This window comes from Phyllostomus discolor, chromosome 6 (assembly GCF_004126475.2).
Source record: "Phyllostomus discolor isolate MPI-MPIP mPhyDis1 chromosome 6, mPhyDis1.pri.v3, whole genome shotgun sequence".
In the NCBI taxonomy this organism is placed as follows: Eukaryota; Metazoa; Chordata; class Mammalia; order Chiroptera; family Phyllostomidae; genus Phyllostomus; species Phyllostomus discolor.
In genome coordinates, this window is record NC_040908.2 from 41769967 (window position 1) to 41796124 (window position 26158).

At 35.0% G+C, this 26158-nt stretch overlaps 1 protein-coding gene across 5 annotated transcripts in view; it reads left to right on the forward strand.

Moving 5' to 3' along the window:
- EHBP1 (EH domain binding protein 1) overlaps positions 1–26158 on the forward strand; it is a 359202-nt gene that overhangs the window by 253434 nt on the left and 79610 nt on the right. For all 5 annotated transcript variants that reach the window (XM_028515836.2, XM_036028025.1, XM_028515835.1 and 2 more), the window contains one exon: positions 11687–11830. In XM_028515836.2, coding sequence (XP_028371637.1) covers positions 11687–11830 — 144 coding nt within the window. The remainder of the gene's footprint in view (positions 1–11686; positions 11831–26158) is intronic.

Genomic DNA, 26158 nt, shown 5'->3' on the forward strand with positions numbered 1-26158 from the left:
GTTCTCAAAGTATAATCAGTAACAGCTGAGGCTCTCTAAGACTCTTCAGAGAGACCTCAAAGTTATTAGAAGAACATCTAATGGGTTTAATATAGTTATTTGTAAAGGAATGACTAAACAATTATTTTTAAATTTCTGTTTTAATTTTTTAAATGACAAATATTGATAGATATAACCTACATAGCATTGTTTCTGGGATTTTTCTTCTCAGTAATACTCATTCATAATAGCACTTTCTTGACCTTACTGGAAAGTCCCAACAAAGATTCTTAGATAATAACCTGGAGTTAATTTTCATTCTCAAGTAGTACTGAAGTAGTTATTAACTGAATCATCAAAGAATTACAGCCATACCACCAAAAATATCAACCACATACATATGTAGGCATTGATGACTACATGTTAACCACCACCTGTAAGACAGAGATTATTAGATACCACCAATTTTAAGTTTTCAGAAGTGTTAAGGAAAAAATGTGCTTAAGATCAAAGAAATATAGTAGCCCTGGCTGGCTAACTCAGTTGATTAGAGCATCATCCCATTATGCCAAGGCTGTGAGTTTGATCCTCTGTCAGGGCACATGCAAGAATCAGCCAATGAATGCATAAACAAGTAAAACAACAAAGCAATGTTTTTCTCTCTTTCTCTCCTTCCTCTCTCTCTCTAAAATCAATCAATAAATTTTTAAGAAAATATTTGATCTTTGTTTAAAAAGAAAAAAATAAAAAATATACAGTAGTAGCTAATAAAGCAAGCCTCTGTTCTCCTAATAAAAAATCTCAAATCAAAGGTTCTAAGTTTATAAATTTTCAGGACAAAAGAAGGCTTCAGGATATCATAGTGTCCTTATGTAGTGGATAATCAATGAACATCTAGTGATTAACAGTTGCAGAATTTGGTGGTCCTAAACTCTAATATCCAATACAGATTTTTCTTTTAATGTTTCTTTATTTTTTATTGTTGTTCACAGATTTTTCTTATAGTCCTGATTTTTAAGGTAAATATATTTAGTTAAATCTAGAAATTAATTACTCTTTAAAGTTTTAAAATACTCTGGACTGGGAATCAGTAAACCAGGATTCTCATCTTCACTTGCCAATGATTACCAATGTAATATATTAACTAGCCATTTAAATTCTTTAAATCTTATTTTCCACATATGTGAAATGAAATCATGTCTGAGAGCCCTTTTAGCTCTAAAACTATATCATGCGGTGATTTTATTCATATGATTTAAGTCATGTACAGTAAATTCATAGGATGAAAGAAGCAGCATCTATTTATAGCTTCATACATGTTTGTTTATTGGCCATTAGTTTTTTGGTCAAATTTTCCTTGGGGTACATTTAAATTTTTTTGACAAAAGCATTGCCTGGCACCAAAAGTTTTAATATAGAGATGCTAATGATTCATACGTTTTTTGTTTGTTTGTTTTTTGTTATTTTGTATATAGCAGTTAAATTTGGGATACTGTAATTTAAAAGATGGATTTTTTTATACTGTAGTTCATCAGTTGTAAGATATGTATCCTTTTATAACTCTGAAATCAAGATGTTACTTACAATAGATTACAATAGATAGTAAGAGTTTAATTGGCAGTGTTTTTTCTTAGTAGTTCATAAAATAATCATGAGTCTAATAATAGCATTAGATTATAAGAAATTTAATAATGTGATATGGCTGTATAGACTTAGCAAAGTCATAAAGTTGCACACTTGAGTGGTTAAAAAATGTGATTACCATTATACATTGAACACATTTTTCTCAAACTTATAATGAAGTGGTTGAATTCTATATTATATATGGAAAACTGGGGTTTACAGGGTTGGCTAAGATCACATAGTAACCATTAACATTCAGACTGAAAACCATCATTGTCTTGGACTGAAATCTATGCTTATAAACTTTATAGTTACATTATCTCTTTGTTTTTTACCATAATAGCACTAAGAATAATCATAGCTCAAATGTAAAGCAGTCAGCTTCACTAAAAGGCAATTTAGCAATGTACATTAAGTTCCTTAAAAATGTTTATCTCATTGATTCCACCTCAGGAATTTTTCCTAAGGAGATAGTCACAGCTATGTATAAGAATTTATGTGTAATTTTGGTGCAAAAAAAAAATGAAACTCGAACACCAACTTTCACCATACAGAAAAATAAATTCAAGGTGGCTAAAAGATTTAAATATAAGTTGTGACACCATAGAAGTCCTAGAGGAGAACATAGGAAGGAAAATCCCAGATAATTTCATGCAGCAATATTTTCACTGATATGTCCCCTAGAGCAAGGGACATAAAGGAAAGAATAAACAAATGGGATCTCATCAAAATAAAAAGCCTCTGCATGGCTAAAGAAAATAGCATTAAAATGAAAAGAGAACCAACCGTATGGGGAAATATATTTGTCAATGATATCTCAGACAAGGGTTTAATCTCCAAAATGTATAAAGAACTCACATGATTCCACTCTAGGACAAGCAGCCCAATTAAAAAATGGGTAAAGGACTTGAACAGATACTCCTCCAAGGAGGACATACAGAGGATCCAGAGACACATGAAAAGATGCTCAGTATTGCTAGCTATCAGAGAGATGCAAATTAAAACCACAATGAGATACCACATCACACCAGCCAGAATGGCTATCATAAACAAAGCAATAAACAACAAGTGTTGGAGAGGTTGTGGAGAAAAGGGAACCCTAATGCACTGTTGGTGGGATCGCAGACTGGTACAACCACTATGGAAAACACTATGGAATTTTCTCAGAAAACTAAAAATGGAGCTGCTTTTGACCCAGCAATTCCACTGCTAGGATTATATCCTAAGAACCCTGAAACACCAATCCAAAAGAACCTATGCATCCCAATGTTCACAGCAGCACAATTTACAGTAGCCAAGTGCTGGAAGCAACCTAGGTGCCCATCAGTAAATGAATGGATCAAAAAACTATGGTACATTTACACAATGGAATTCTATGCAGCAGAAAGAAAGAAGGAGCTCCTACCCTTTGCAACAGCATGGATGGAACCGGAAAGCATTATGCTAAGCGAAATAAGCCAGGCAGTGAGGGACAAATACCATATAATCTCACATTTAACAGGAATCTAATCAACAAAACAAACAAACAAGCAAAATATAACCAAAGACACTGAAATTGAGAACAGGCTGACAGTGACTAGAGGGGAGAGGGGAGGAAATTTCAAGGGAAGGGGGAAAGGGTTTGCAGGAACAAGTAAGTATAAAGGACATATGGACAATAACAAGGCAGTGTGGAGACAGGAGGGAGTAGCAGAGGGCTGGGTGGTGGGCTGGGATGGGGGTAAAGGGCAGAAAACTATACTTGAACAACAATTTTTAAAAAGTTTTTTTAGTAATAAAAAGGGGCATTATTTGTGCTGGGGAGGAGGAGAAAAAAGAATTTATGTGTAATCTTGAGATCCAAGATGGCAGAGGAGTAAGTAGAAGCTACACTCACCTCCTCCCCATACCAATCTGGAATTAAAAGTAAATTGTAGAGAAATCATTCTGAATAACCAACTGAATACTAGTGGGAGAGAAGCCTTATAACCACGGACAGAGAGAATGAAATACTTCACCACAATGTGACTTGTAGGAAGTAGGAAAGAGACGTGAGAGGGCTGGCTGAGCTCCCATGGGCAGCAGCTGAAGCACCAGAGGGATATTACAGCAGCTAGGGGTTTCACCCTAAGAAGCATAGGGTCCAAACCCCAAGCCGGGCCCACCCAGCCTACAGCATCAGAGTGGAAAGGAACCCAGATAACATCCAGCTATGAAAAGCAGCAAAAGTTCTGTCAGCCAGGGAGAGACAGCTAGAGATGCAGACAGCCTCTTAAAGGGCCAATGCACAAAATTTCACTTGCAGCCGCTTACCTGGGTGCTGGCAAAGGGAGGGCAGAGTGGACTATAGACATTTGAGGAGAGTCTGGGTTTGGTAGCTTTGGGGAGAGAAGTGAAGCAACAGCTGCCAGAATCCCTGTCCTGAGTCACCCCCCAAACTGCAAGAGCCATCTCTCTCAGCAGAGCACTTCACTCTGAAAGGCATCAGCCTGAAGTGAAGCAATAGCCCCACTCTCAAAAATTACTCTGCCTCACCCTGGTGCTTAAGCCTGACTGCCGATTACAGATTGATTAGTTTAACAACTCATTGGTTTAGTGGCTGATTAGTTTAGTATCTAAGGAGGAAAATAAAAAGAAGCACCAAAGTGTGAAGATAAAGAAGCAGACCCCAAATGAAAAAAAAAAAGAATATTTCCCAGAAGAACTAGTTGAAACAGAAGTAAGCAATTTATCAGATAGTGAGTTTAGAGTAATGATTATAAGGATACTCAACAGCATGAAAAATGACATGGAAACCTTATAAAAGGATCAATCAGAAATAAAGAACACAATGTCTGAGACAAATAATACACCAGAAGGAATAAAAAGGTTAGATGAGCAGAGGACTGAATTAATGATTTAGAAGACAATGTAGAAAAACAATTAGGCAGAGCAGCAAAAAGAAAAGAGATTAAACAATGAGGAGAACTTAAGAAATACTTTGGACAACATGAAGCATTACAACATCTGCATAATGGGAATACTAGAAGGAGAAGAGAGTAAGCAAGGAATTGAGAACTTATTTGAAGAAATAATTACTAGAAACTTTCCTGATCTGGTAAGGGAAAAAATCACAAAAGTCCAAGAAACTCAGAGAGTCCCAAACAAGTTGGATGCAAAGAGGCCAACACTGAGACATATCATAATTACAATGACAAGGCTTAAAGACAGAGACGTTCCTAAAAGCCACAAAAGAGAAGCAGGTATTACCTACAAGGGAGCACCAATTAGACTGTCATCTGATTATTCAACAGGAACATTTCAGGCCAGAAGGCAGTGGCAAAATTTTCAAGGTGTTGAAAAGCAAAGACCTACAACCAAGGCTTTACCCAACAAGACTATCATTTAAAATCAAAGGAGAAATAAGGAGATTACCAGACAAGAAAAAGCTAAAGGAGTTTGTTAACACCAAACCAGTACTGAAACAAATGTTAAAAGGCTTGCTTTAAGAAGTGGAGCCCTAACTGGTGTGACTCAGTGGGATGGACATTGCACTGCAAAGCTTAATGTTGCCAGTTCAATTCCCAGTCAGGGCAGGTACCCAGTTGGGGGCTTGCAAGAGGCAACCCATTGATGTTTCACTAGCACATCAGTGTGTCTTGCCCTCTCTTTCCCTCCCTTCCCCTCTCTCTAAATATAAATAAATAATTTTTTTAAATGAAGAAGAACAACAGAGGAGTATAGTCTAACAATAAAATGGCACTAAATACATTTCTATCAATATTCACCTTAAATATAAATGGCTTAAATGCTCCAACCAAAAGACATAGGGTAGCTGAATGGATAAGAAAACAAGACCCATATATATGCTGCCTCCAAGAGGCCCATCTCTGATTGAAAGATACATACAGACTAAAAGTAAAGGGTTGGAGAAAGATATTTCATGCAAATGGAAAAGAAAAAAAAGCTGGGGTAGCAGTACTTATATCTGACAAAATAGACTTTAAAACCAAGCCTATAGTAACACAAAGGAGTACGTCATATAATGATAAATGGAACAGTCCAAAAAGAGGATATAACCCTACTAAATATTTATGCATCCAACACAGGAGCACCTAAATATGTAAAACAAATCTTGATAGACATAAGAGGATAGACAGAAATAGTCATAGTTGGGAATTTTAACACCTCATTGACTTCAATGGATAGATCTTCCTGGCAGAAAATCAATAAGGAGACAGCAGTCTTAGATGACACACTAGATCATATGGATTCGCTTGATCTCTTTAGAGCATTTCACCCCAAAGCAACAGAATATATATACTTTTCAAGTGCACATGGAGCGTTTACTAGGATAGACCCCATGCTAGGACACAAAACAAGTCTCAATAAGTGTAAGAAGGTAGAAATCATACTAAGTACCTTCTCTGACAATAGTTCTATGAAAACAGAAATCAACCACCAGAATAACGCTGAAAAACATGCAAAGACAAAAGACATGGAAGCTAAATAATGGGTTATGAAACAATGTATGGGTCAACAGTGAAATCAAGGAAGATACCAAAAGATACCTTGAAACAAATGAAAATAAGGACACAACCATCCAAAATCTGTGGGACACTGGGAAAGCCATCCTAAAGGGGAAATTTATAGCATTGCAGGCCTATTTAAAAAGCAAGAAAAAGTCAAATAATTTAACCTCACACTTAAAGGAACTTGAGAAAAGAACCACAAACAAAGCCAAAGTGAGTCAAAGGAAGGAGATAAAAATGGTCAGAACAGAAATAAATGAAATAGAGCCTAAAAAAATGATATAGAAGATCAATGAATCCAAGAGCTGGTTCTTTGAAAAGATAAACAGTGTTAATAAACCTTTAACCAGACTCATCAAGAGAAAAAGAGAAAGGACTCAAATAAAATTAAAAAATGAAAGAGGAGAAATAACAACTGACTCCACAAAAATACAAAGGATTGTAAAAAAAATTATGAACAATTATATGCCGACAAACTGGACAATCTGGATGAAATGGATAAATTCATAGAAACTTTCAATCTTCCAAAAATGAATCAGGAAGAATCACAATCTGAATAGACAGATAATACCTAACAAAATTGAAGCAGTAATCAAAAAACTCCCAACAAACAAAAACCCTGGACCAGATAGCTTAGCAAGTGAATTTACTAAACATTCGTAGAAGAACTAACACCTCTCCTTCTCAAACTATTTCATAAAATTCAAGAGGAGGGAAGCCTCCCAAACTCATTTCATGAGGCCAGCATTATCCTAATTCTGAAACCAGATAATTTTCTTTCTTTACAAAGAAAGAAAATTATAGGCCAATATCCCTGATCAACATAGATGGTAAAATCCTCAACATAATATTAGGAAACCAAATATAGCAATATATCTAAAAGATCATACACCATAATAAAGTGAGATTTATTTCAGAAATGCAAGGATGGTACAACATTCACAAATCAATAAATGTGATTCACCACATAAACAAAATGAAGGATAAAAACCACATGATTGTATCAATAGATGCAGAAAAATCTTGTGATAAAATCCAACACCCATTTATCATTAAAAAAAAAAAAAAAACTCTCTGCAAAGTGGGAATAGAATGAACATACCTAAAAATAATAAAAGGCCATATATGAGTAACCCACTGCTGGCATCAAACTCAATGGGCAAAATTACAAGCATTCCCCTTAAGATTGGAACAAGACAGAGATGTCTGCTTTCACCTTTCCTACTCAACCTAGTAGTGGAAGTCCTAGCAACAGCAGTCAGACAAGAACAAATAAAAGGCATCCAAATTGGAAAGGGACTAACAGAAAGGGAAATTAAGAATACAATCCCACTCACTATTGCTTCAAAAAAAAAATGCCTAGGAATAAACCTAACCAAGATGTAAAAGACCTGTAGTTGAAAAAAATGTAACACATTGAAGGAAGAAATCAAAGAAGATACAAATAAGTGGGAGCAAATACTGTGCTTATGGATAGGAAGAGTTAATGTCATTAAAATGTCCAAACAACCTAAAACAATCTCTAGATTCAGCGCCATTCCTATCCAGATTCCAATGATGTACTTCCAGATTCAATGCCATTCATTCCTATCCAGATTCTTCCAATGACATTGGAAGAATCACTCCATCTAATATTAAACTGTACCATAAGGCCATAATAATCAAAACAGCATGGTACTGGATAAACACAGACACATAGGTCAATGGAACAGAGTAGAGAGCCCAAAAATAAATCCATACCTTTATAGTCAATATTTGATGGAGGAAGCAAGTACATACAACGGGCTAAAGGTAGTTTACTCAATAAATGTTGGGAAAATTGGACAGATACATTAAGAAAAATGAACCTTCTTATATCACATACAAGAATAAATTCACAGTTGATCAAAAACTTAAATGTTAGACCTGAAAATATGAAAATCATAGAAGAAAATCTTGGACATTGCTTGTAGAAATTTTTTATTAGATATACCATCCCAGGCAAGTGAAACAAAAGAAAAAAAGAACAAGTAGACAAATGGGACTTCTTCCAACTAAAAAGTTTTTGCGCAGCAAAGGAAACCATCAGCAAAATAAAAAGACAACCCACAGAACGGGAGAACATACTTGCTGATACATCTGATAAAGGGTTAATATCCAAAACTTATAAAGAACCTATGAAACTCAACACCAACCCCCCCCCACCCCAAACAATCTAATTAAGCAAATGGGCAGAGGACCTGAATAGACACTTCTCCAAAGAGTACATACAGATGGCCAACAGACATAGGAAAAGATGCTCAAAGTCACTAATCATCAGCAAATTCAAATGAAAAGTACAATGCGATTCCATCCCACACCAGTCAGAATGGCTATCATCAATAGATCAACAAACAAGTGCTGGAGAGGATGTGGAGAAAGGGAACCCTTTTGCACTGTTGGTGGGAATGCAGATTGGTGCAGCCACTGTGGAAAGCAGTATTGGGATACTTCAAAAAATTAAAAATGTATCTGCCTTATGGACGCAGTGATTCCACTTCTGGGAATTTATCCAAAGAAACCGGAAACACTAATCTGAAAGAACATAAGCACCCCTGTGTTCTCAGCAGTGTCATTTACAATTGCCAAGATATGGGAGCAGCCCAAGTGTCCATCAATAGATGAGTGTATAAAACAACTATGGGACATTTACACTATGTAATTCTACTCTGCTGTAAAAAAGAAGAAAATTTTACTCTGCAAGAGCATGGATGGACCTGGAGAACATTATGTTAAGTGAAATAAGCCTGTCAGAGATAGACAAATACCATATGATTTCACTCCTGTGGAATCTAATGAACAAATTGAACTAACCAGCAAAACAGAGACAGACTCATAGATGGAGAACAGATGACAGCCAATGGGGTGGGGAGGAGGATGAGCGGTGGAGGGATTAAGCAACAAGGAAAAAGGATATATGGCCATGGACAACAGTGTGGTGATTGCTGGGGAGAAGGAAGGTACAAGGGGACCAAGTTGAAATGGGAAAAAATACATAAGAGGAAAAAGAAAAATAAAATAATCAAATAGAAGAATTTATGTATAAAGATGTTTATAAAAGCATTGTTTATATGAGAAATTATAAACTACCTAAATATGCAATAAGACAAGTTACATAAAATATATATTTATATTAATAGAATGCTATGTAGACAATTTTAAATCATGGCTTCAAAAAATATTTAGGGGTGTGAGAAAATGCAATGAATTGAGGGTGCATATGTATTCAGTCAGTCCTTCATATCAGCAGGTTCTGCATCCACAAACTTAACCAACCACAGGTCAAAAATATGTAGAAAAAATATTGCATTGTTGCTGGTGTGTAGTATTGTAGTTAGGCCTACAGCAGTTGCATCTGTACTGAACATGTACAAGCATTTTACCATGTTGTTGTTCCCTAAACATTGCAGTATAACAACTACTTACATAGAGATTTACACTGTATTAAATATCATAAGTAATCTGGAGATCATTTAAAGTATATGAAAAGCTATGCATAAGTTATACGCAAGTACTATGCCATTTTATGTTATGGACTTGAGCAGTCATGAATTTTGGCACCCAGAGGGATCCTGGAACCAATTCCTCACTGATACCAAGGGACAACTGTATATTTTCTAGTTAGTGTGTTTACTTTCCTCAGATAAATACCCAGAAGTAGAATTGCTGGATCAAATAGTATTTCTTTTTTAATATTTTGAGGATCCTTGTTCCTGTTTTTTTATAGTGGCTATACCAATTTACGTTCCCAGCAACTGTAAACAGAGGGTTCCCTTTTCTCCACATCTTTACCAACACTTAATTTATTTTGTTTTTTAATAATATCCATTCTAACAGATGTGAGGTGAGAATCTCATTGTAGTTTTGATTTGCATTTCCCTGATAACTAGAAATGTTAAGCATCTTCTTATGTACCTTTGGCCATCTGTATATCTTCTTTGAAAAAATGTCTATTCAGATCTTTTGCTTATTTTTAATTGGATTGTTTTGCTTTTGTTGCCTTTGCTTTTGGTGTTAAGTTGTCATCGTCATCGTCGTCATCATCATCATCATCACCAAGACTAATTTCAAGGCACTTACAACCTTTTTGTCTTCAAGGACTTTTAGAATTTCAGGTCCTATATCAACAACTTGAATCATTTTGAGTTAATTTTTGTGTATGGTGTTAGGCTGTGGTCTAGTTTCATTGTTTTCCTTGTGGCTGTCCAGTTTTCCCAAAACCATTTATTGAAGAGACTATTTTTTCTCCATTGTATATTCTTGCCTTATTTCTCATAAATCATTTATCATATATGCATAGGTTTATTTCTGGGCTCTCTGTTCTGTTCCATTGGTCTGTGTTTTTATACCATATTCTGATTACTATAACTTTGTAATATAGTTTGAAATCAGGGAGCATGATGACTCCAATTAGTTTTATTTTTCTTCTTTTTGTATGTATTTTCTAAACTTTCTTTAATTAATATTAATTTTATTTATAATCAGATAAAAAAGTTGTGTTTATGTGCTTTAAATACCAAAGTAGGTTTTTGCTACATCTGTGTAGCTAATTGAAATCCCTGAAGTCCTGCAGAATCACAATTTAGAGCTAGAAGTATCTTAAAGGTGATCTATTCTGAATAATGGCAAATTATAGTTAGTGGTATTTTAAAGATGATCTCACCTCTTGTCAAGATGAGGAAATTGATTTTTAAAAATATAATAATAGTTAACATTTATCTAATACCCAGTACATTATTCTTGTTCTTGTTCTCTTAATCTATACAGTATACGTATGAGAGTTGGTCTGTTTTTATTCCTGTTTTATAAATGAGGAAACTTAGGTTTAGGCAGATTGAGTAACTTGCCATCAGTAAAGTGATGAAACTAATATTTGACTCCAAAGTTCTTAAATATCATGTAATAGAATACAGTAAAATTTGTAAGTGACCTGTTCAGTGTTACATTGCTTATTATTAGTAGTAGAAGGAGGATTAACAGCCTGGTGTTTTGACCACACATTCAGTGTTCCTTTAATTAATTCTGTCTGTTTTTGAGAAAGTGTCGATTTGTAACCAGTTTAAATGCAATGACCAGTTTTAGTCTGTTATTTCTTTTATCAACATAAACTAAAAATCTATCATTATCACTTACACATTTCAAATGTATCTATTAAGTTAAGAATTTTTGTTTAATCCTCTTAAGACCTTGGGTGATGAAAAAGTTCTAGAATTAGATAGTGTTGATAGTTCACAACCTTGTGAATATACTGAAAACCACTGAATTGTACACTTTAAGAAAACGCCTTCCTTAAGATTACAGAAAAGGGTTTAAAATCATTATATTAAAACATGAATATAAAGACCACAGACCCAAAAATGATGTACACAATAAATTTATAATGAAGTTTTGTGTTATGCCAAGTAAAGTCATAGACTTACTGTTTATTATCTCTTCCTTGACCATGAGTGATACCTACAATTGAACCAAAGTATTATTTTGACAGGTCATATAATGTTGATTAGTTTACAAATGTAGATTATATACTCTTTGGGTTTTTTTTTTGAGGCTTCTAATTCTGTATTTTTGCTTTTAAGCAACGAATGTTATCTCGACAAGAAGAACTTAAAGAAAGAGCAAGAGTTCTGCTTGAGCAAGCAAGAAGAGATGCAGCTTTAAAGGCGGGGAATAAGCAGAATACAAACGCAACCACAGTACTCTCCAGCAGACAGCTAAGTGATGTGAGAATCATTGTTTAAAAAAACCATAAGTTGTTCATTGTAATCATGGGGATGAGGGTACTAATTTATTTACATTTTTGCTAAATGATTTTTCCACATACTTTGTGTATTGTGGGTATTTGCTACATTTATTGAACTTACGGAGTCCTGTTTGGAGGAGTATGTTGTCATTGTTTCTACACAGCAGTATGAGCTATGAGGAAAAGTAAGATTCTGAAATACAATTTCTACACACATGAATAATTTGTTTTTAATTTATATTTTGCAATTCAATTCTACTTTAGTTAAGATTGTATTGTCTATGGAACTTAATTTTGTTGGAAATATTAGAATATAATAACAATGCTTATCAGTTATTGAATACCTACCAAATATTTTAGGTACTACAATGGGTGTTTTACATAATTTTTATTTTACTTAATCCCATGAAGAGATTTTCAAACTACTTTTGGGATTAGAAAAACAAAAGCTGTTAGGTAAGGTAACCCAAACAAGGCTCCCTAGTCAGTAAATATTGAATCCAGGATTTGAACCTCAGCCTCATTAGACTTCAGAATCAATGCTCTTTCCTGTCATGTACTGCCTTCCCTGTTAAACCAATTTTTATACATATTTTTGTATAATGAACACATAGTAATAGAAGCTCAGAGATTTATCAGGCCATGAATTTCTTCATGAATCTCAAAACTATGACGACTCTGCCCTGCCAGCAAACTCACATATACATAAAACTCCATGATCTTTTTTTTTAATTAAGATTTTTTTAGAACAGTTTTAGGTTCACAGCAGAATTGAGGGGAGGGTACAGAGATTTCCCATATACCCCCTATACCCACACATGCATAGCCTCCTCATTAACAACATCATCTACCACAGTGTCACATTTTTTACAACTGATAAACCTACATTAACACATTATAATCATTCAAAGTCCATAGTTTATATATGGTTCACTTTTGGTATTGTACATTTTATGAGTTTGGAAAAATGTATAATGACATGTATCCATCATTATAGTAACACAGTATTTTCATTATTCTAAAAATCCTCTTGTGTTCCATATATTCATCCCTCTCCCCATCACCGACCCCTGCCAAACTGGTGATTTTACTATTTCCCTGATTTTGCCTTTTGCAGAATGTTGTAGGAGTAGCCACATGGTATATAGCCTTTTCTCAGCTTCTTTTACTAAGTAATATGCATTTGAGGTTTCTCATGTCTTTTCATATCTTGATAGCTCATTTCTTTTTAGTACTGAATAATATTGGGTTGGCCGAAAAGTTTGTTTTTTTTTGGTAAGATGACTCTAGTAGCACTAGTTGTCTTTTTTTTTTAAGTGATTCTTTTTTTTAAAAAAATTTTATTTATTTATTTTTTAGAGAGGGAAGGGAGGCAGAAAGAGAGAGAGAGAGACAAACATCAATGTGTGGTTGCTGGGGGTCATGGCCTGCAACCCAGGCATGAGCCCTGACTGGGAATCGAACCTGCGATGCTTTGGTTCTCAGCCCGCGCTCAATCCACTGACCTATGCCAGCCAGGGCTACCAATCTGTTTTTTTATTTTATTTTTCTATTGTATTTTTCCATAACATTTATCACCACGCTGTTGTCCATGGCCATATATCCTTTTTCCTTGTTGCTTAATCCCTCCACCGCTCATCCTCCTCCCCACCCCATTGGCTGTCATCTGTTCTCCATCTATGAGTCTGTCTCTGTTTTGCTGGTTAGTTCAATTTGTTCATTAGATTCCACAGGAGTGAAATCATATGGTATTTGTCTATCTCTGACAGGCTTATTTCACTTAACATAATGTTCTCCAGGTCCATCCATGCTCTTGCAGAGTAAAATTTTCTTCTTTTTTACAGCAGAGTAGAATTACATAGTGTAAATGTCCCATAGTTGTTTTATACACTCATCTATTGATGGACACTTGGGCTGCTCCCATATCTTGGCAATTGTAAATGACACTGCTGAGAACACAGGGGTGCTTATGTTCTTTCAGATTAGTGTTTCCGGTTTCTTTGGATAAATTCCCAGAAGTGGAATCACTGCGTCCATAAGGCAGATACATTTTTAATTTTTTGAAGTATCCCAATACTGCTTTCCACAGTGGCTGCACCAATCTGCATTCCCACCAACAGTGCAAAAGGGTTCCCTTTCTCCACATCCTCTCCAGCACTTGTTTGTTGATCTATTGATGATAGCCATTCTGACTGGTGTGGGATGGAATCGCATTGTACTTTTCATTTGAATTTGCTGATGATTAGTGACTTTGAGCATCTTTTCCTATGTCTGTTGGCCATCTGTATGTACTCTTTGGAGAAGTGTCTATTCAGGTCCTCTGCCCATTTGCTTAATTAGATTGTTTGGGGTGGGGGGGGGTTGGTGTTGAGTTTCATAGGTTCTTTATAAGTTTTGGATATTAACCCTTTATCAGATGTATCAGCAAGTATGTTCTCCCGTTCTGTGGGTTGTCTTTTTATTTTGCTGATGGTTTCCTTTGCTGCGCAAAAACTTTTTAGTTGGAAGAAGTCCCATTTGTCTACCTGTTTTTTTCTCTTGTTAGAGGAGATAAATCAGAAAAAATATTATGAGCAATATCTGAGATTTTACTGCCTGTGTTTACTTCTAGAATTCTTATGATTTCTGCTCTAACATTTCAGTCTGTAATCCATTTCTAATGTATTCTTGTGTGTGGCATAAGAAGATGGTCTAGTTTTATTTTTCTGTACATATCTGTCCACTTTCCCAATGAGACCCCTAAGATTCCACCAAGAAACTATTTGAACCATAAAAGAATTTAGTAAAGTAGAAGGATACAAAATTTGTATCCATAAATCAGTTGTATTTTTTATATGCCAATAATGACCTATCAGAAAGGGAAATTAAGAAAACAACCCCATTCACTGTTGCTTTAAAAAGAATAAAATGCCTAGGCATAAACCTAACCAAGATGCACAAGACCTGTACTCAAAAAAGTAGAACACATTGAAGAAAGAAATTGAAGAAGATACAATTAAGTGGAAGCATGTACCATGTTTATGGATAAGAAGAATTAACATCATTAAAATATCCATACTACCCAAAGTAATCTCTAGATCCAACACAGTTCCTATCAAGATACTACTGATGTACTTCACAGAACTAGACCAAATATTTCAAGAATCTAAGTGGAACCACAAAAGGCCCTAAACAGCAGCAACTATCTTGAGAAAGAAGAACAAAGTTGGAGGAATCACACCACCTAATATCAAACTATACTATAAAGCCATAGTAATCAAAATAGCATGGTACTAGCATGAAAACAGACACATAGATCAATGGAACATAATAGAAGCCCAAAAATAAACCCACATCTTTACAGTCAATTAATATTTGAAAGAGGAAACAAGTGCAGTACTTGCTTGTTTATTTTTCATAGGTTGTTTATTTTCTTACTGTTGAGTTTTAAACAGTTCATTGTATATTTTGTGTAACAGTTGTTTTTTTTTAGATCAGATGTTTCTTTTGCAAATATTTTCTTCCTGTCTGGCTTGTCTTCTCATTCTCTCCACATTGTCTTTTGCAGAGCAGAGGTTTTTAATTTTATTGAAATCCAGCTTTTCCATTATCTTTCATGGATCTTGCCTTTGGTCTTATATCTAAAAAGGCATCACTGTATCCAAAATCATCTCAGTTTTCTCCTGTGTTATCTTTTAGGAATTTTATAGTTTTGTGTTTTACATTTAGGTCAACAGTCCATTTTGATATAGTTTTTTGATGGGTGTAAGATCTGTGTCTAGGTTTATGTTTTTGCATATAGATACCCAGTTGTTTCAGCACCAGTTGTTGAAAACTGGCTTTGCTCCATTGTGTTGTTTTTGCTCCTTTGTCAAAGGTCAGTTGACTATATTTGTAGGGATTTATTTCTGGGATTTCTAGTCTATTCCACTGATCTATTTGTCTATTCTCTTGCCAATAGCAGACTCTCTTGATTACTGTAGCTTTATGGTAAGTTTTGAATTCAGGTAGGATCAATCCTCCAACTCTATTCTTCTCCTTCAGTCCTGTGTTTGCTATTCTGGGTCTTTGCCTCACCATGTAAACTTTAGAATCAATTTGTTGATATTCATAAAATAACTTGTTGAGATTTTTATTGAAATTGTATGGAATCTATAGGTCAAATTGGGAAAACATCAAATCTCTACAATATTGAGTCTGTCTGTCCATTACATGGAATATCTCTCCATTTGTTTAGTTCTTTCTGGATTTCATTACCAGGGTTTTATTGTATTCTTCATATAGGTCTTGTACATATTTTGCTATATTTATACATAAGCATTTAATTTTGAGGGTCCTAATATTAATGGTATTATGTTTTTAATATCAAATTCCACTTGTTTATAGCTGGTATGTGGGAATACAATTGTCTTATATAATAGCCTTATATCCTACAACCTTGCTGTAATTGCTTATTAGTTCCAGGAAACTTTTTTTCATTGTTCCTTTCACATAGATGATTGTGTCATCTATGAGCAAAGACAGTTTTATCTCTTTCTTCCCATGTATACTTTTAAAAATACTTTTCAGATATCAGCTTAATAACCTCTTACCTCAAGGATAGTTTTTCATACTTCAAGTCTTTGCACATAATGTGAGACAAAATCTGCTAGTGAGCCACAATAATTATATTTTTAATAAAAAGGAATATATTACAGTGGAATAGAAAATATCAGAATTCATCACACATAGTAAGCGTAGTATTTTTGTGTGAAACGCTTTAGTTTTATAGGTGTGAGTGCTTAGTACATCTCGATGTAAAATGTATTTTTAACTGTGGGTCATGATAAAACATATGCAAAACATTCATCCAAATGACCATTTTTTAATATAAAAAAAATAAAGGACCATTTTTTAGGGAAGATATTTTGTAAACTTGATTCCGTCTTTTTCAGTGCCTAGTCTATTACATCAGTTACATCATTAATTTATTGATTCAGACATTTGCCAGATATTAATTGAGTGTCTGAACTGAGTATATTCGGAGTGACAGAAAAGACTTCCTTCATGAAGCTTATGTTCTGGTGGGAAGAGACAGATAATAAAAAAAAATACAGAAAAGGATAATTTGAGAAAAGGGCATTTAAACTAAGGTTTTATGGATGAAAAGGATTCAGATAAGTGAAGGGCCACATAAAGAATTTCTTTCTAAAAAAAAGTTATTTTTGTTGATACTATATTTATTTGTGATAAACTTAGTTTCATAATTTTGTCATGCTCTAAAAATACAAAAACTTATACGTTTATATTTTACAATTGTTGATTTAACATTCAGAATACCTAAAATGAAATGATCTGTCCTGTAAGTAGATTTTTAAAAATTACTTTGCCTTTGGGCAAAATTTGCAAACACTAATAATTATCATCTAATGTTTTCTGAGCACTGACTATGTGTCAGTCAGGATTCAAGTGCTTTCACATGGATTTTCTCACTCAATTTCTACAACTTTTATATTAAGTATTATCATCTCTGTTTTACAGTTGAGAAAACTGACACACAAATTAACGAATTGCCCATAGTCACACAGCTAAAGCAGAGCCAGGAATTAAACCTAAACAATTTGAGTTCAGGGATTGTATTTTAAAAGTACTGTGCTATATTTTCTTATTCATTTTTCTGACATCCTTGTGAAGTAGGACTTGATATTGGTTTTTCACTGTAGAGGTTAAGAAAATGAGTTAGGAAAGAATGTTTAAATTTACCTAGGGTTGCAGACATTGGCAGCCTAGGTTTAGAATTCAAGTGTCCTGAACTTCTGGCCAAGACAGAGGCATAGGTACATACATTATGCTCCCTCACACAAAAGAAGGATAACCACCAATTTAAAAACAAAAAACACCCAGAACTGCCATAAAATCGAACTATATGGAAGTCTAACAACCACAGAATTAAAGAAGAAACATTCATCGAGACTGGTAGGAGGTACAGAGGTGAGCAGCCAGGGTGGGAGAGGACGTGTGGCAAGGCGGCAGCTGGCAGCCCCAGCAGCCCCTCAATTACAGGTGTACAAATCGGGAGGAACAACTGGGGAACAAGACAGACCTTGCAACCCAGGGTTTCACCATGAGAAGAATAAACTCAAAACTTCTGGCTGTAAAACCTCTGGTGGCTGTGGTGGGGGGAGAAACTGCCAGTCTCACAGGAGAGTCTGTTCGAGGGGCCCATGGGGTCCTAGAATGTACTCAAGCACACCTACCTAGGAATCAGCACCAGGGCAGCACCTGGAAGGGTGCAATTTGCTTGTGGGAAGTGAGGGAACTGACTTAAAGTGGGACCAGAGCTGAGCAAGCTGCATTGTTCCCTCTCTGACCCCTTCCCTGTGTACAGTGCCACAACACAACTGTCCTATACTGGTGAATACCTAAGACTCTGCCCCTTACAACATAGCAGGTGTACCAAGACCAAGAAATATGGCCCAAATGAAAGAACAAATCAGAACTCCAGAATAAAAACTAAGCGACAAGGAGATAGCTACCCTATCAGATGCAGAGTTCAAAACACTGGTAATCAGGATGCTCACAGAAGTAATTGCATTATAACCACAAAATAAAGGAAGAAATGAAGGCTATACAAAGTGAAATAAAGAAAAATGTACAGGGGAACCAACAGTGAAGGGAAGGAAACTGGAACTCAAGTCAGTGATATGGAGCAGAAGAAAGAAATAAATATTCAACTAGAACAGAATGAAGAAACAAAAATTCAAAAGAGTGAGAGAAGCTTAGGAACCTCCAGGACAACTTTAAATGTTCCAACATCTGAATCATAGGGATGCCAGAAGAGGAAGAGCAAGAAATTGAAAACTTGTTTAAAAAGATAATGAAGGAATACTTCCTTAATCTGGTGAAGAAAATAGACATACAAATCCAGGAAGCTCAAAGAGTCCCATACAACTTAGGCCCAAAGAGGAGCACACCAAGATACATCATAATTAAATTGCCAAAGATTAAAGATAAGAAGAGTCTTAAAAGCATCAAGGAAAAAGGAGACAGTTTCCTACAATGGAGTTCCCATAAGACTGTCAGCTGATTTCTCTAAAGAAACCTTGCAGGCAAGAAGGGGCTGGCAGGAAGTATTCAAAATCATGAAACGGAAGGACCTACATCTAAGATTATTCTATCCAGCCAAGCTTTGGAAGGGCAGATAAAGTGCTTCCCAGATAAGGTCAAGTTAAAGGAGTTCATTTTCACCAAGCCCTTATTATATGAAATGTTAAAGGGACTTATTTAAGAAAAAGAAAAAGATCAAAACTATGAACAGTAAAATGATAACAAACTCAGAACTATCAAAAAATGAACCTAAGAAAATAAAAGAATGAAAAACAACAAAAACAAAAACTAAGCACACAACTAGAACAAGAACAGAATCAGCGAAATGGACATCACATGGAGGTTTTTCAGTGAGGAGTGGGAGGGGAGGAATGTGGGGGAAAGGTACAGGGAAGAAGAAGAATAATTGGCAGGCATTAAATACACGGAGAGGTCAAAAATGATATAGGAAATAGAGAGCTCAAAGAACTTATATGTATGACCCATGGACATTGAACTAAGTGGGGATACTGGAGGGTTGGGGTTCAGTGTGGAGGGGGAATAAATGGGGAAAACTTGGGAAACTATAATGGCATAATCAATAAAGTGTAATTTTTAAAAAATTGAAAAATGAGAGGCTAATTTTCTTTAATAATTTTACTAACAAAGCACAGTATTCATGTTTTCATCATATTATTTGTAATAGAAAAAGTAAAAAACAATAGTTGCTACAAATAGGGTAATGATCAAATAAATTATAACAAATATGTATACTTTGCCCTGACTGGTATGTCTTGGTTTGTGCATTGTCCCATGAAGCAAAAGGTTACTGGTTTGATTCATAGTCAGGGCACATACCTGCGTTGTGGTTTTGGTCCCCATTTGGGATGCATACAACAGGCAACTGATCAATGTTTGTCTCTAACGTTGATGTTTCTCTCCCTCTCTTTTTGCATCCCTCTCCCTCTTTCTAAAAATAAATAAAATCTTAAAAAACAAAGATATATCATTGTTATGTAACCGTTAAAATTATTTAATAATGTTTTGAAAGAATACTGAAAAAACAGCCCTGGCTGGTGTGGGTCAGTGGATTGAACACCAGACTGCAAACAAAAGGGTTGCTGGCTGGATTCCCAGTCAGGGCTTGTGCCTGGATTGTGAACTAAGTTGTGCCCCCAGTAGGGAGCATGTGAGAGGCAACCACACATTGATGTTTCTCTCCCTCTCTTTCTCCTTCCCTTCCCCTCTCTCTAAAAATAAATAAATAAAATATTTTTTAAAAAAAGAATATTGAGAAAACATAGGACAATACTTACAGTGTTATTGTGTATGAAACAAGATATAGAATAGTATACAACATTAGTATACAATAGTATACAAAACTCCATTTTGAAATAATAGATTCTATGTTTTCACATGTGCATTGAAAAGGACAGGAAGAAAAACCATGAAAATATTAACAGTATTTATCCCTAAGAGATAGTATAACAAATGACTTACTAAAAGATTTTCCCCTTTGTTTTTTTCTGTTTCAAAAATATGACATGTTAAGTATTTTATAGTAGGGAAATTTTTGGTAACAAAAAAAGATATGTTTACTCATTTTTTATTAGTGTACCCAAGCAAATTTGACCATTTAAACTAGTGTTGTCTTGGAGTATCTCTTAAGGGGGTGTGTGTGTGTGTGTGTGTGTGTGTGTGTCTTAAGGAGAGAGACCTAGGAAAAAAACTTTCCTTTTATAGTTGATAATACTAGTTTGTGCCTAGATGTGAGATAAATGGCAGATTAAATAGCAGTCCTGTTCACATTAAGGCATAAAATTGTCGATGACTAACAGTGATCAATAGTAATCATGGTATCTCACAAAGTATCTCATGGTTCCTTTGAATGTCACTGATGTGACCTGGGTTAGTTACAGTTGTGTTAGTTGTTACAGTTGTTTGCCCCAGAGCAGCTCCATGTTGTATAACTAGCTAGTGACGTGCTAGACTGGTCACTTGGTTGCATTTGTTTCCCACTTATCCATTTGTTTCCCATTTGTACCCTATTGCTTAAAAAATTATGCTTTAAACAGTCCCCAAAATGTTCTGCCTGCCCTTCTCTTTCAGGTTATCTTTTGCCACATAAAAAAACCACTTTAAACCTTATTAGCATAAAACTACCATTTTATTATGGTCATGGATTCAATGAGTTAGGCATTCAGATAGGACACTAGGAATGGTTTATTTCTGTTCCACAGTGTCTGGGGCTGGTTTTCAGCTAGGATGTCTGTTAGACTGCTGTTGGGAAACCGGCATGTAACCTTTCCATGTGGTCTCTTCCACTTGAACTAGTTTGTGCTTCCTTACAGCAAGGTGGCTGGGTTTAAGAGCAAGTGTCCCAAGAGGGTAAGGTAAATGTGCATGGCTTTCTTACGATCCAGCTTTAAGTCTGTAGCATCACTCTTGTCCTACTGTTGTCCCAAGCAAACACAAAGCTCCACCCAGGCTTAAGGAGAAGACATGGACTGCATCACTCAATGGGAGGAGTGTCGAAGTCACATTGTAAGAGCAGGTGACATGGGAGATATTGTTGTAACCTCTTCTTAGTTACAGTTTAAGCTCAACTTAAAAGCTCTTTCTTGCACATTCTACTCTTGCTTATTGTATAGATAGGTCAAGCCCTATATAGATGTGTTGTGAAGAACATCAGTTTCATGAACTAATACGTTCTAGAACTGTTGCTTTAGTTTTGACACTTGATACTTTGTGTGGCTTCTATCTAATATTGAAGTGATTGAAGGAGAATGTAAAATGTCAGATAAGTCCAGTTTCACAAATACAGAAGTTAGACCTTACCATTGCTTGTCAGATTTTTAGTTTAGTAGGTAACTTGATATTAGGTTATACCTTTCTCAATAACACAGTAGTTTTCTTAATTTGATCATTTTCTTTACCGTTTCTAGGTAGCTCTCTCATACATACAGGTTGGGATTATTTAGCAGTACTGTCCATATATTTGAAAAGTAGTATGACTACCTTGGCTGACAAAAGAGAAAGAGGATTGCTGGAGCAATTGAATGAGAGTTACGTGATACTAAAATTGGAAATTATTTAATTTTTTAAAATCTATTTTTCCATTTTTAAAATGGAGGCCAAACATTTTTTTTTCTTCCTGTGTGACATTCAAATTAATAGGTGTCCATAATGAAGGGGGTAAGGGAACCATGACTAATGCCACCCCCACTTCAGTGTCAGAATGCCTTTCTCTCTGGAGAGATCAAAAGACTTCTGGGAAATAAAAAGCAGGTCTAACTCAAAAAGAGAGAGAGAGAGAGAGAGAGAGCTGGCATCTAATTTAGTGAAGTGCTTGCTGCTATTTTCACTTGCTTATGTTCTTTAATCTGTTCCTTAATTTATCATGCTTTTATTTTTAAATTTATTGTAAATTCTCTTGCCCTTCCTTCATAAGGTATGCTGTCGTAGAGAAGAGAGTTACTTGTGGTTAGAGATATGCCTACTACTATCCAACTGCTTTTTGTATTCTTAGTTTGAGAATTACAATGAGCTTTAAAAGTTGGTACCCAGGAGTGACCTCAAGCCTTGAATAAGTGAGACAAGAGTTGACTGAAGAGCTTACTGTTACTTACTCTTAAGAAACCACTGATTTAGGACCTGATGAATACCAAGAAGAATGAATAGAGCTTTTTACTCATTGATGTTGTATCTAGTGCATGGAATATATCTGTGTATTCAGTATAGGTTACCTTTTATTGAGACTTTTGTACCTGGTTCTAAGCTGAGAGAGAGTGAGAACTTAGAGGATTTCGAGAAGTGTTAAAGGATTGAAAAAAATCTTTTAAGGAAAGATAGGCTTATACAATATAAAGAGGAGAAAGCTGGGAAATTGTTTAAGTACTAATTTGAGTATATGAAGGCTCAAAATCTTTTTGGCAGCTCCTGCTTACCCACGAGAATTATCTCAACGTAGAATCATGCAAGAGTATTGTAAATCCCCTCCTATTTCCCCTCCTTCCAACGTCATCTCTCACCTCTCTTACTTTTCACTCTGCAGTCCCACTCTGCTAAATTGCTTGCAGAGGCAATGTGACACGCTCTTTTGTTCCTGTGTCAGGTATGCTGTTCTTTCCCTGAAATGCCCTTCTTCCCTTGTTAGTTTCCACTGAAATATCACTTTTTCTATGAGCACCTATGTCATGGCTCCTAGCAGTAAATTCTCCTTCCTGTATCTTTTTTTAATATGTTGTACACATATCAACTGTCACATTTATCCGATATAATAATCTAATTATACACCTCTTTCTCCCACTCAACTATGAGCTGAATACCCAGAAGTATCCACAGCACCAAGTATTAAGTAAATGTTTGTTTAGTGAATAAGTGGAGGGAGCAGTGGCAGGCTATTTTTCATATCTCCTGAGTGTCAACTTAAAAACATTAGCTTAGCCCTGGTCAAGTAGCTAAGTTAGTTAGAATGACGTCCTGATATGCCAAGGTTGTGGGTTCAATCCCTGGTCAGGGCACATACAAGAATCAACCAATGAATGCATAAATGAATAAAGTAACAAATCAATGTTTCTCTCTCTCTCTCCCCCTCCCCCATCTTCTCTCTTTAAAATTAATGAGTAAACATTTTAAAAATGAGCTTAAATATGAAAATTTTGGGTTGCTATAAGGAGTTTCTTGGTAGTAAAGGTTTGTAAACAGGAAAAAAAAATCTCTCTGAAGGTCTTCAAAGCTGAATTAATTATCATTAGGCACAGGAAGTGTCCCTCTCTTTTTCTTGAGTCAGTTACAGAAATAACATTTGACACTTTGGGATTTAAGGCTCCTTTTGTGTAATCCTTGTCTTCCTGTTCTTGAATCCTACGTTGTGATACCGTTCTGTGTTTGTTAGGATGTGTGCACACCATATCCTTAGATACACCTGGTTTTCCCATGTTCTGGGACCTCAGCTCTCAATTCTGCCTTCAATCACACCACCCTCCAAAAACTTCCCTCTTATATAAATCAAGATAGCTTTAAGCTGGAAGGCTAGGAAAACAGTTTCTAAGACCCTGAAAACAACCCTTAGTAATTTTACCTTGTGAATCCTTATGTACAGACTCAAGTTATCCTCAGGAAAGATTTGAACTGTAATTTCTCTTAAAAGGAAATTTACAAACACAGATACTGTAAACCTTTTTATTTTCTTAATTTTTGTCACCTGTCATTGCACATTTTAATGAGATCTTGCTGCAAGGATATACTGCATTTATCTTTTTTAGGGGAAGTAGTTTAGTGATTCATTAGTATCTCTGTGTCTACAGGTGTTCATTTAACCTGTTTCAGGTGTTTCCTGAAATTATTGTTCTATAGGAGACAGATTTTGTTGCTTTGAATTTATTTTATATTTCTTGCTTCCCATTTCTATTGTTCTATGAAGATTTTCATGTTACATTTTACTAATGTAAATTTTAGACGTGATATTTTGTTCATGGCTTTCCACATGTACTTAAATAACTTTTTTCAGAGTACAACTCAAAAGTTTGTCAGGTTCAACAGTCTAGCCATTATATAATCCAAAGGAGTGCCCTTGATTATACAATATAAACACAAACTCTAAGAAAAATATAATGGCGTTTTTCAAGAAAGTATGTCCTTTTATTATTTTTCTTCATTACTCAATTCCCCCAAACACTTTTTCCCCAAGAAATGCACAAATAGAATTTAAGAGGCTAGTGTATTTCAGACTCATTTGCTTATTACTTTATATTAGTATATAATTTTTGAAAAAATACTTGAAATAAATCACCTTTACATTTAATTATGCTCATATAATTGCATAGGTAGCTGAAAGAGATGTTTGTATTTGATATGCTAAAGTTTAATATCTAAGAATAGGGAATGACAATCTTGCTACCCACTGTCCTTGGAATTGTTAAGATATTTGTGAGGTATTTTGAACCTATCAGAAGAATGATGCCATATAAATTTAATTATTACTTTGATGTTTTTAAGAAAGCGTGAAATCTGTTTTATAAATAGAAAGTCTGAAAAGAGAATTGGGGGTTTTTTCAGTGTAATTAATCTAATCACTTAGCAATCAATGAATTTATAAATATTTTCAGGTTTTTTTTTTTAACTTTAAATTTTGTAGCATAAGAACATGGTTTGCACATAGGTTTTAGACACCTGGAAACTTTTTTACAAGAAAGATCAGAAATGAATTGCAATGTTGTTATAAAACAGACCTGAAGTTTTTTGCCCACTGTTTAATCTACAAGCATAGTGAATGACCCATTCAAGTCAGTTCACATAGGAGCCCATTCTCACTTAGCAGGATTAAAATGCAAGTTAGCAGAAAGTCCTGGAAGGTTCTCAGTATCTGTCTTCAAAGATTTGCAAGAATATTTGAATCCTCTAAAGAATACTGTTTATGGGGGAATTTGCAAATACAGTGACTTTTTGCATTGGTCTTTGGTAATAAATCCAAATGGTTTATTTGGTAAGAACCAAGAGAATGATGCTTCTCTTTTGCAAATTAAACCTTTAACAGGTATTTTGTTGCTATGAAGGGGTGGGACATCAACCTTGTACTTTTGATGTTAATTGGAAAATATTGATTTAAATGGGACTAGTCTGTCATGTTGATAATTGTAGCAGCTTTAGGTAAAATCACTAGATCTATTCCAAATAATAAAAGAGGCAGTTACTGTCCAATTGGTAAAAAACACTAAACGTCATTTTGGTAATCCCTGATAGATAGAACCTTTCCCATAGTTTTCACAAATATATGTGTCCTACATATGTTTCATCACAAATGTATATGATGTAAGAAAATATGTTTATGAATAATGACTGTGTCCTATATAAATGACTAGCCTCTAAGAATGAAACTAAAATTTTTGTTTTTTCTAATTACACGTATTTTCATTTCTACTACTAGGAAGAAGTAGGTTAACTTTGCATTTGTATGTTCAAAAGAACATCAGGTATTATAAAAAGAAATCTAAAATTTTGAGTGACATTTTGTCTTAAAGATTTTTATTCTCTATATGAGCTGAAATATCTATACTCCGGGCACTAAGATGAAAATATATTTCTTATTTTTTACTCCAATACAATGACAGAAGATTTAATGTACATAATCCATTTCAGACCAGTAAGAAACTTTACATGTATAGCTGATCTTTTTTATAGTTGCATTTTCTAGAAGAATGTCAGTGTATTTCTATGCTCGGCATAAATGCCTCTGTACAAGGCAGTGGTTTTTATTCACTAT